The sequence below is a fragment of the Elephantulus edwardii genome, unplaced genomic scaffold, assembly GCF_000299155.1.
Source record: "Elephantulus edwardii isolate Elephantulus edwardi_28Jun2011 unplaced genomic scaffold, EleEdw1.0 scaffold00049, whole genome shotgun sequence".
NCBI lineage: Eukaryota > Metazoa > Chordata > Mammalia > Macroscelidea > Macroscelididae > Elephantulus > Elephantulus edwardii.
In genome coordinates this window covers 1,310,585-1,322,981 of record NW_006399799.1, presented here as the reverse complement: position 1 = coordinate 1,322,981, position 12,397 = coordinate 1,310,585, and the positions used below count along the sequence as shown (strand labels likewise).

The window sequence follows — 12,397 nt, the reverse complement described above, 5'->3', positions numbered from 1 at the left end:
TAATCTTCTCTGTATCGTTCCAATTTTAGTATATGTGCTGCCGAAGCGAGCACTCATTGCGTTATTTTTAAAGAACATCCTTTTTTATCATTTCAAACTTTTCAAATGTATTGAGACTTGTGGATTACTCTATGGCCTATCTTGGAGAATAGTCCATTTGCACTTGAGAAAAGATTATGTATTCTGCTTTTGTGGGCAGAGTTTTCTGTAGCTATCTGGTATGTATGTTTAGTTGGTTTGTATGATGTTCATGTCTTCTGTTTACTTTATATGAATATCTGTCTAGCTATTCTATCCATTATTGAAAGCAGGCTGCTGGAATCTCTTATTATTAGTACTGATTCATCTATCTCTGCCTTTGTCAGGTTTTGCTTCATATTTTTGGCATCTCTATTGCTAGGTGCATATGTGTTTATAATTGTTATATCTTCTTGATAGAGTGACCCTTTCATATTATTAAGGAGTTGACAAACCTTTTCTTTAAGGGACCAGATAGCACATACAGACTCTATTGCATATCTTCCTTGATTTTTTTTTTCTTTCAAATACCTTAAGAATGGAAAAAGTCGTGAATGGACAGCCAGGTGATATGTGTAGTCTGCTGATGCCAGATCAGTATGTTAGCAAGAAGTCTGCATCGGTGGATACCGAGGTTTTCTCTTCCCACTGCCTCACACTACAAAGCACCTAGTGTGTGTTCTATGATGACTCTCCACCCATGCAGGCTTTCTGAGATGTTTGTTCCCCTCCTCCCCAGTGGTGTCCTGTGGCCATCCAGGCTCCCCACCCCATGCCCAGATGTCTGGAGACAGCTACACCGTGGGGGCCGTCGTGCGCTACAGTTGCACTGGAAAGCGGACACTGGTGGGAAATGCTACCCGCATGTGTGGGCTGGACGGACACTGGACTGGCTCTCTCCCTCACTGTTCAGGTATGATGCATGACGTTGGATTGGGTGGGGGCAGAGATCTCTCATTGACACATGAATAACGGATTGAATTATTCATCCTTCATAGATAGAGCACCGCATCTTAAGAAGTCCCAACTGAATCAGTCCTTGGGAATCTGTGCCCAACTTTATCCCTTAGTCATCTCTTGGCAAGAGAGTATAAAACTAGGAAGGACACAACCTCATAGAGCTAGCCAAGACATTGGTTCCATGAGTTTATGAAGTTTAAACCTTTCTACTCTTAAGCCCAGATCTAAACTCATTTCTATGCCCTTTCCTTTCAGACTCTAGGTCCCAGCCTGCCAGCTGTTCCCTTTATCTCTTTCTTCCCACCCGCTGTCCTGCGTCCTACCTACCTGGTGAAACACAGTCTCCTTTCCCGCTCCCTGAAATACCAGTCTCCAGACTTTTCCTTTTCGTGATTGATTGATTGGTGAACTGATTGACTGTTAGTGCAACAGCATACTCTGTACTGTTCTACTAGAGATTACTGCTAATCTCTGTTAAAACACAGACAGGTATTATCAAAAGTGTAGGAACTACTCTATAGATTCATATTATCCAAACTAGAAAATTATCTGTATTATTTTATAAAAGTCCAAAATATTTGAAATTGAATTAGCCTACCAATGACAGAAACCATCAAGCCAAAAAAATTGATGTCCTCCACCTTTGTCTTCTTTGAGGTGAGCCTGGCTGAACCTAGAAAGGGATCCCATACAGCGGATCTTCCACAAGAGGCGCAGCTGCTCTTCTTACTTTACGTTCCTCAGGGAATTTGTTTAGGGTTAGCATTCGCCTCTGTCCCTTCCTGTACTAGATTCCCGTCAGAGGTCAGAGTCCCAAGCTTCTCCTAAAATAGTTGGGGTTTTTTTTCCTCCTTGATCTGAGACCTCACTCACAAGACACATGACTTACATCTCATTTCTTGCATGTGAGGTTCCCAGATGAGCCTGCCTCCCAGAATTTAGGATTCTGGCAGAATATTACATTCTACCAGACACGAGTAGAGTAGAAACATAAGGGAACTCTGGTGGTCTGGTGGGTAAGGAGTTGCACTGCCAATCTAACGGCAGGCAGTTCAAATCCACCAGCTACTTTTCAGGAGAAAGATGGGCACTCTCCTCCCGTGCAATTAACAGCTGAAAATGCACTGGAGAGTCAGCTGTGTCAGTTCTGACTTGATGGCACATTAACAAAAAAAAAAAGACTTAAGTTCAATCTTCTTAGAAAGAAGAGGTTTCCGAAGCAACCACTGTGGCTAGTTTCAGAGGGCTGTCGCCTGCTTAAGACAATCCCTACCTGTCACTCTGTGTCACCAGGCAGAACCATGAGCCTTCACTCCTATCTCATCTCTGATTCAGGCTAGATAACATATGAGAAACAGGTTGCTTTCAACCTGTATTGGAGTAAGGCCTGCTAATTGGACTCCTAACTTCTTTCTGTATGGACTTTGATCACTTAGGGTATAATAATATCATAAGCTCTTCCCTCTAGACACTGCTCTAGGACATTGGGATTATAGCATCTTTTATATATACTTGATCTATTTTAGGGTCTTTGTTCTCCATGGAAGTGAGAAAGGAAGGGCAGGGTAGGTTAGGAAAAAACAACCGTAAGCATCTCCTGGCCCACTGCATGGGATCCAGAGAGTTCTCACTGGTTATTAGCTACACCAAACTATAACTTCTTTTCTCTAGAAACCTCTAAAGTCAGGATTCAGAGAGATTCTTTAACTTCTAAGGAAGAGAACTGAATGGCCATAAATGCAATGTTGTTGTTGATTGCCTTCGAGTCGAGCATGATTCATAGCGACCCTATGAACAAAAGGTCTGAAGCCCCTCTGCAGCCATCAACATTTATCAAAGTCCATAGAGTTTCCAGACGCATGTTGTTAAGGAAGCAGACGCCGCTCCTGCTCGCAAACCTGTCATAGAATGTTATTGGTTGAGCTGCCTGCAATGCATAGCGACCCTATGTACAGCACCTCTAACCCCTTCCCTATCCTAAACCAGTCTCACTAATTCTGACACACCAATCCCATTGCCCCAGTTACTGTATCAATCCATCTCATCTGGGTTTTCCTCTCCTGTGCTGTCCATCCACCCTTCCGAGCATGATGTCCTTCTCCAAGGACTGATTTCTCCTAGCCACGTGCCCAAAGTAAGTGAAGCAGAGCTTCAAAATCCTCCCCTCCAAGGAGAGACTTGATTTCACCCTCTCCAAGACAGACCTATTTGTTTTCTTGGCAGTCCATAGTATGTTCAAGACTCTTCTCCAGCATCACAACTCGAAGGCATCTATTCTTCTTCTGTCATCCTTAGTCGTTGTCCAACTCTCTGAAGCATAACAAGTAATTGAGAAGGCCATGGCCTGGATTAAGAGCACCTTTGTATCTAGACAGACATCTCTGCTCTTCGGCACTCTAGAAGGGTCCATGACAGCAGGTTTTCCCCAGTGAAATCCATCTTTTGGTTTCCTCACTGCTGGTGTTAAGAGTGTTGACTGTGGATCTGAGCAAGCTGTAATTACAAACAACCTCAATCTCTTCTCCATCTATAAATAAGAAAATTAGAGATAAGTAGAAGATTAGGAAGTAGTTCTAGGTATATGTAAGTGAATAAAATTGACATGGTACTTTGCTTCCTAAAACTTAGACCTCGCCATAATTTTATAAGTGATAAATTTAAATTTTCAACAAATTGTTCAAGAAGCTATAATATATGAAGAAGAATGTGGCATCAGAACTGAAGGAAGACTATCAACCACTTACATTATACAGATGACACAACCTTGCTTGCAGAAAGTGAAGAAGACCTGAAGCACTTACTGCAGAAGACCAAAGACTTCAGTACAGGTTACACCTCAACATCAGGAAAACAAGAATTCTCACCACTGGACCAATAGGCAACATCATAATAGATGGAGAAAAGACTGAAATTGTCAACAATTTCCTTTTACTTGGATCCACAAGCTACATCCTTGGTAGCAGCAGTCAGGGAATAAAAAGACTTGTTGCACTGGGGAAATCTGCTGGCAAAGACCTCTCCAAAGTTCTAAAGAGCAAGGATGACAGTTTAAAGACTAAGGTGAACCTGAGCCAAGTCATGATGTTTTCCGTTGCTTCCTCTGCACCTGAAAGTTGGACAGTGAATAAAGAAGACTGAAGAAGAATTGGAGCCTTTGAATTGTGGTGTTGGATAAGAGTATTGAATATCCCACAGATTGCCAGCAGAACAAACAAATCTGTCTTGGAGAAAGTGCAGCCACAGTGCTCCTTAGATACTTCATCTCACTTACTTTGGATATATTTTCATGGTGTCCTTGGAGAAGAACAGCATTCTAGAAAGATGGAAGCTCAGAGGAGGAGAAGTCGACCCTCAACAAGGTGGATTGACATGATGACTTCCATAGTGGGCTTGACATGGCAAAGATCTTGAGGATAGGATGAGTTGTAGTTGACTCAGAAACACCCAACAAAAAATTTAAAGGTAACATGGCCAGGTTTTTTCCCTTTGCTCTGTATAATCAAGACCCGGATGGTGAGTAACAAACTCCTAAGTTCTTGATTATCTTGATAAGCCCCTTGGGTATCAAGGACTGTTAGAGCTTTCTGCCATTTGAGAGATAACTTCATGAAGTTCACTACCCACCTCTCCAGTGTCACCATCTTGCTAATAACCTCTTAAGTAAAGATTCAACAGTTGCCATATATTTACTCTTTTTTTATGAGACAGTATTCTGCCCTACAAACCTTATGTAATTGAAAATAGATGCTCAGCACTGCAGCAGGGCGGTCACTGCATCAAAACAAGGCCCCAGGATTTAGAGAGCCTTTGAGCTCTAATTGCTGGTCATTAGTATTCTCTGCATAGTGAGTCATGAGGCAAGAGCCTGTCCACTTAACCCAGGCAAGGCACACAGTTTTCACTACTCCTCCCTCCTGGAGCCAGTTACTTACCAGTGGCCAAACCTCTTTCTTTCTCCATGTCATGTCCTCTATGTCCTTTTCTTACATGCAACAACTATTTTTGTTGGGTTCTGATCCATAGGAACCAGCGTGGGTGTTTGTGGTGACCCTGGGATCCCAGCCCACGGCATCCGGTTGGGAGAAAGCTTTGCTACAGGCAGTCTGATGCGCTTCAGCTGTGAAGCTGGCCATGCACTCCGGGGATCCTCAGAGCGGACCTGCCAAGCCAACGGCTCGTGGAGCGGCACACAGCCTGAGTGTGGAGGTAATGTATGTGACCCATTCTGTTTTTGCTAACCCCTGCGTGCTCTTCCCCACCTCTCCTGTCCTTGTCTGGGACACCTGCCTTAAACGCCGCTCATATATAATCCATGGCCCCATGGAACCCTGGGGCTGGTGTCTAGTGGACATAGATAGTTTCTATTTGTCTTCATCAGTAATCCAGAGATAAACAGATTCCTCTCCCTCAACTGAAAGGGAATAAACCAGAAAGGACTCAATTTAGCCCACTGATTTATTTATTTTATTGTTTGATTCAAGAACTGTATGTCAGACACTGTGGTATGTGCTGGGAAACAACGGTGACTTAAGTTAGACATATCCCTTGTCCCCAAGAGTTTACAGTTTAAGGGGTGATGTTGTGTTAAGCAAAAATGTAAAATGTCAAGAGAAATAGAAATCAGTTTGGTTTTTTTGTAGGTTTTTTTTTTCCTAATTGTGACAACATAGACTCTTATAAAGTGATGTTTACTGAAGTAACTGCAAGGGAAGAAATTCTCTTTTTCCATATATTTCTAAATTTCCAAGAAAATAAAAAAATCTACCCTCTGGTACTGTTGTTGTTCTGTGCCATCAAGTCAGCTACGAATCATAGTGACTATGAACAATAGCACTGAACCCTGCCCTGTTTGAGCCAATCTCAATGTCTCTGACATATCTGCCTCCATTACCTTAGTCACTGTTTCAATCCATCTCATCCAGGGTCTTCCTTTTCTGCTGCACTGATCCTCTACCCTTCTAAGAATGATGTCCTTCTCCAAGGACTGATCCCTCTTGGCAACCTGCCCCAAGTATGTGAGGTGGAATTTCAAAATCTTTGCCTCCGAGGAGTAAGCTGGCTTTACCCTCTCCAGGACAGACCTGTTTGTTTTCTTGTCAGTTCAGTAATCTTCTCCAGCACCACAACTCAAGGGCAATGATTCTTCTTCATCAACCTTAGTCATTATCCAGCTCTTAGATGGATAGCAACCAGTTAAGAAGACTATGGCCTGGATCAGGAGCACCTTAGTCTACAGACTCACATTGTTGCTCTTTAGCCCTCTTGAGAGTTACTCAATAGCAGACATTCCTAAAGCAACCCATCTTTTGATTTCCTAACTGCTGGTGCCAAGAGTATTAATTGTAGATACAAGCAAAGTGAAATTGTTAGCCTCAAACTCTTCTCCATGTATCATTATGCTGCCAGTTGGCCTAATAGTGAGAATTTTTGTTTTCTTAAGACTGCAATCCATGTTGAAGACTAGTCCTTGACCTTCTGCAGCAAACTCTTCCAAGTTCTTCTCAGATTCAGCAAACAAGGTTGTGTCATCTGAATAACACAGGTTGTTGATGATTCTTCCTCCAATCCTGATGCCACATTCCTCCTTATAAAGTCCAGCCTCCCAAAGGATATGTTCCACATATAGATTGAAAGGGTATGGAGAAAGGATACATCTCTGACTCACTCCTTTCTTTTTTTTTTTTTCCTTTCTTGATTTTAAACCATGCAGTATTTGCTTGCTCTGTTCAAACTATAGATTCCTGGTTTAAGAGTAGGTTTTGAATGGGCATAATCAAGTGTACTGGTATTCCCATTCTTCTCAATGTTAGCCACTATTTGTTGTGAGGCACACGGGCCAGACAGCATCAAAAGAAGGTGGAAGGAATACACAATCATACAAAAAATAATTGAACTGAACCTACACAAAACAAATTCATGAAATTGTATGTTATTAAGAGACAGTAGTAATAAAGGAGAAAGTTCAAGCTGTTTTGAAGGAATGGCAAAAAATAAGGCTCAAGGAATTGATGGAAGGCCAATCAACGTATTTTGACAAACAGATGCAGCTCTGGATGTGCTCACCAGGTTGCGTCAACAAATCTGGAGGACAACTAGCTGGCCAGCTGAGTGGAAGAGATCCATATTTATTTCCATTCCCAAAAAAGGTGATCCAACAGAGAGTGGAAATTATTAAACAGCATCACTGATATCACATGCAAATATACTCTTGCAGATTATTATCCAAAAACCACTAGAACAGTACATTGACAGAGAACTGCCAGAAATAAAATTTGGGTTTAGAAGAGGATGTGCCACTAAGGTTATCATTGCCAATGTCAGATGTTTTGTGGCTAAAAGCAGAGTACCAGAAGTATGTCTGTTTGTCTGTTATTGACTACGCAGAGGCATTTGCCCTACTCCCACTAGGATTGTTGTCATAGCTGACAGAAGTAAGAGAGTTTTGCAACACTGATCTAATGAAACAAGGCTGAACGGCCTCTGAACACACTTCAGAAGCTGTCCTAAATATAAAAACATTCTTTGAAAATCTCCCAAAGTTCTCCCAGAGTCAGTTACAATTTGACAACAGAATTTGTGAATTTGCATTAACTCAGGATCCAACTTTTTATAGGTGTTCCCAGATCTGTTTCACTCTAAAACACAGCTTGATGTACAAATCTCCATTTATGACGCAGTTCTAATTTCCTTGGGGTGTATTCCTATTAAGTGGAATAGCTCGGTCATACGGAGTTTCTATGTTCAACTTTTTGAGGAAACTCCAAACTGTCTTCCAGAGTGGTTACACTATTTTATAGTCCCATCAACAGTGTATGAGTTCCCACCTCTCCACATCCTCTCCAATATGTATTATTTGCTGTCCTCTTAAACTTTGCCACTGCTACTGGGGTGAGATGGGATTTCATTGTGGTTTTGATTTGCATCTCTCTGATTGCCAGTGATTTTGAGCATTTGTTGATGTGTCTGTTGGCTTTCCGAATGTCTTCCTCTATGAAAAGTCTTCCCATGTCTTTACCCATTTTTCAATGGGGTCATCAGTCTTTTTCTTGTAGAGGCCCTGTAGTATTCTGTAAACTTTTGTTGTGAGACCCTTGTTTGAGATGATATCACCAAATGTTTTTTCCCAGTTGATATATTTTATTTTCAAACATTGATATGTATGCCAGTGTTCATATCAGCATTATTCACTATTGCAAGAATGTGGAAACAGCCCAAATGCCTAACCACAACTGAATGGATTGAGAAATTGTGGTACATACACATAATGGAATACTAAACAGTACTCAAAAGTGTTCTCTTGAAGTTGAAAGTCATCTTCAAAAAGCTTCTGCTAGATGAAGATAGAGAAGTTTAAGTGTAATAATGGAAACGAATGAAAATTTTGTTAGCATATTCAAATCGATGCATTCCTACTTAATGATTCTTAAATGAGCTTGAATAGGATTATCTGTCAAACTTGCTAGGGAACCAACTTATTATTCTGAGTTTCAGTTTAAGAAATCAAGCATTATCCTGCCTTATTGTATGAATTCAAAAGAAATACTTGGTGTGAGAAAGTTCTTTATTAAAGAACTCCAACTTCCAGGGTAAAATGACTGGTTAAAATGGTGGGCTGCTAAAGAACTACAGCTACTGTAGAAGTTGGTGGTAGTGGTTGTTAAGGACCTTCAAGTCAGAACCAACCCACAGCTAACCCTCCAGTGGCTTTTCAGAGGCACTAAATCTCCTGGGCGTAAATCACACATCTTTCTCCTAGAGAACATCTGATGAATTCAAATAATGTGCCTTCAGATTGACAGTGAAACTCCTTACCACAAAGCCATCAGTGCTCATAATGTAAAAAGAGTAATAGAATTAGAAAATCACCCATAATGAAATAATGGATCTAGTCAATAGTTATTAATTGCTAACACTGCTAAGTGGAAGAACTGACGGGAAACTGCAGTGTTTGGATTAAACAGTTCCGTCTGCATCCATCAGTTGTCTCAGTCACGAACGAGGCACCAAACCAGCCAGACATTCGGAGTCTCGTGATGTGATACAGTAAGACAGACACAAACCTGTCTGTAAAGTACCTCTGCCAAGAACTAGAACTTGGTTACAAGAACTACAAGGGACAGAGGAACTCGTTAAAAATCCTTCCTTGACTCGGTTAGCAAAATCCAGTGAATGAAAATCCTGCATCACCCTGGTTTATGTAACAAATAAGTTACAAGACAGGGAAAGGCAATCTCTTGGCTCAAAAGACTTAGAGGACATGCAAGACACTTAGCATCATGTGGAGGCTTTGGTTGGATCCCAATTCAAACAAACCACCTTTTAAAAAGTAAAAAATGTGTCAATTTGGAAATTTAAATACACATTTTCTATTCAGTGATATTAAGGGGATTGGTATTTGGAAAATAATTATAATAAAAATTTATGTCTTGATTTTTTAGGAATTTTTAAAAATGCACTCAGATTTCTCCTTTCCTTCTCGAGATGAGCTGATCAGGCTTGGCAGAACCATCGTGTTGATTTGGGTTTGCTTGGCCCTTATGTGGTGCCATGAAGTTCTCAGTCCCCAGCTGACGTCTGCCATTGTTCCCATGAGTAATACACTCTTTTGGCTTCCTAGTGATCTCTTGTGGGAACCCTGGAACTCCAAGCAACGCCCGAGTCGTGTTCAGTGACAGCCTGGTTTTCTCCAGCTCCATCGTCTATGAGTGTCGGGAAGGCTACTACTCCACAAGCCTGCTCAGCCGACACTGCTCGGTCAACGGCACCTGGACAGGCAGTGACCCAGAGTGTACTGGTGAGAACGTAGGCCCTCTGGACTCTATGGCAAAGGTGTGGCCCAGGCACATGCTGTGACCACTGGCTAGAGTGTAAAACTTGACCTTGAGTGATGATCATATTTATTGAGTATATGCTTTGTGGAAGCCCTGAGCTAAGTGCCTTATTTTATTATCTCATTTGATTTTCACCACAACCCCATAAAGTAACTATTAGTCTTACTTTACATATGAGATGACTGAAGCTCAGAGAGGTTGGGAGTCTCTATGAACCATCTCGTCGGCTCTAGTCAGTTCCTTGAACTTTCTTGTTTTCTTTTAGAGCGTATCACCAGAGCTTAGCTTGGTTATTTTTCTACATTAAAGTCACCACCATCTGCTGTCTCTCTAAGTTCTTTCTTTCATCACCACCCTGACCCCAATCCCAAGTATAGCTAGCCTCAAAGGTTTTCATTCTTGCCTACTCTCAAGGGAAGCCTCGGTCCCTTTTCCTTAGCAAGTGAGTCACTGCAGGACCCATAAGGAAGGAAGTGATATGGCAGTGGAATCTGACAAGAGCCCTTTGTCAGAGCCTCAGAAAGTATTATTAGGCTCCATCTGAAATCCCATGACAAGCTCATTTTTGTTCTGAAGGCAGAGTTTAACTGAGCCTTACTTATCCTCACTTAGTATCATATCCTAGACTTGCCATTGAACATTGCAAAAATCCTTGATCCCACTTCATGGCTATTTGGCCCAGAGAAGCCTCCTAGACAGAAAAGATGGTAAGATCCATCTTTTGATCAGCCACAGTGTCTTATATGACACCTTCATTATCTTTGGCTCTTCAGTCTGGAAAACTGTCCTCATTCTGGGTCTCAGCCTCATTTAGGAACTGACCACTTTGGGCACTCCCTCATAAACCATCCTGGCTTTGGTTAAGCATAGCCTTTGTAGCCCATGTTCAAAGTGGGGAAGTGGGAACCTCATGCAGGGAGACTTGTCCAAATAGACTTGAGAATAGAAGAGCCCAGCTGGGAGTCTGTGACTATCCAGGTCATTCGTGATCTGAGAGTTCTCCACCTTGAACTTGTGAAAGGATTGATAGGGGCAGCTCTGGAATACAGAGGAGAAAGGGGCTCCATCTGACCTGGGAGTAAATAGTGTCATGTCTCACACTGTAGTCATAAACTGTGGCGACCCTGGAATTCCAGCCAATGGCCTCCGCCTGGGGAATGACTTCAGATACAACAAAACTGTGACCTTCCAGTGTGTCCCTGGCTACACGATGGAATCACATAGGGTGTCTGTGCTGAGCTGTACCAAGGACAGGACGTGGAACGGGACCAAGCCAGTCTGCAAAGGTAAGTCTGAGACTGCAGGTCTAGATTTGAGCCTGAAGAGAATATGAAAGCAAAACCTCACCTTAAACATCTAGAATGGAAGCAAAACCCTAATATCTGATTGGGGCTAGGTGAGAGGAGGTCTGGCCCCTGAACCTCTTCAGGGTGGGAACTGAAAGGTCCCCAGGTAAGAGGGGAGGGCTGTGCAAACAGGGCTGGCTCCTCCCACTTGAGCAGGAAAGATGTAAGAAAATTAGGAACCCCAAGTGAAAGAGTCATCTGTGGTTCTTACTGCTCAGTCCAGAATCCCAGCAAGTCTAGAGTGGCCAGTGATATCAGTGAAAACTAGAGTTGGGTGTCCCCAGGATGGCTCTAGAATTCAGTCAGCTTTGGTTTCCCTTCAGCTATCATGTGCAAGCCGCCTCAGCTCATCCCCAACGGGAAGGTGGTGGGGTCCGACTTCATGTGGGGCTCCAGTGTGACGTATGCCTGCCTGGAGGGCTACCAGCTCTCCCTCCCAGCGGTGCTCACCTGTGAGGGAAACGGATCCTGGACCGGGGAGCTGCCTCAGTGTTTCCGTAAGTTGCTAACAAGGACTTCATCTGAAGGTGCCTTCTCTTCCTGTTTTCAGATCTCTGTTGCTGGAAGACCAACAACAAGTTGTCCCCTTCCCCAACGACAGGCAGTTTGTCAAAGATCCTAGCCAAAGGAAGAAATTCAGGTTTCACCTGAGCCCTGGCTGCTGACAGATTGTCCATAGCCACAAGAGAGGAAATTAAGTCTGAGATGACCCTCACCTAAAGGGTTATTGTTAACTAGTTAGTGCACAAAGATCGAGTGGCACGCAATGCTGAAAACAGCGTGTCTTTATGAAAATACCCTGCATAGAAAAGACTTCAGGTAGGGGCATAATTTTCTGGGAGAGGGGTCATTTCTTATCTCCCTGCCCAGAAGAATCCTCATTCTTCAGTTAGGTCTTCAGAGAAGCAAGTTCTTGGTCACTTACTCTTGTCTTGGCCCCTAAGTGGGCTCTGAAGGGCTTTCATATCTGTGCCCTTACCTTAAAAAAGGAACTCTGAAGACCTAGTAGGTAAGAAGATTCGCTGTCAGCCAAAAAACAAGCTACTTGAATATAACAGCTATTGCTCAGGAGAAAGACAATCTCCTTCTATCCAATTTCTACCTCTGAAAATGTGCTGGAGGGTCAACTGTGAGTCCATTCTGACTTGATATCATTGAGTTGAGTTGAGTTGGGTTGGGTTGGGTTGAGTCAGGGTCAAGTTAAGTTGAGTTGGGTCAGGTCGGGTCGGGTCGGGTCGGGTC

At 42.7% G+C, this 12,397-nt stretch overlaps 1 protein-coding gene across 1 annotated transcript in view; it reads left to right on the top strand.

The window, feature by feature from the left end:
• CSMD2 (CUB and Sushi multiple domains 2) overlaps positions 1-12,397 on the top strand; it is a 972,861-nt gene that overhangs the window by 922,197 nt on the left and 38,267 nt on the right. The window contains 5 exon segments of the mRNA XM_006886423.1: positions 758-931; positions 5,002-5,184; positions 9,596-9,772; positions 10,916-11,095; positions 11,479-11,652. Of these exon segments, the coding sequence (XP_006886485.1) occupies positions 758-931; positions 5,002-5,184; positions 9,596-9,772; positions 10,916-11,095; positions 11,479-11,652 (888 nt within the window).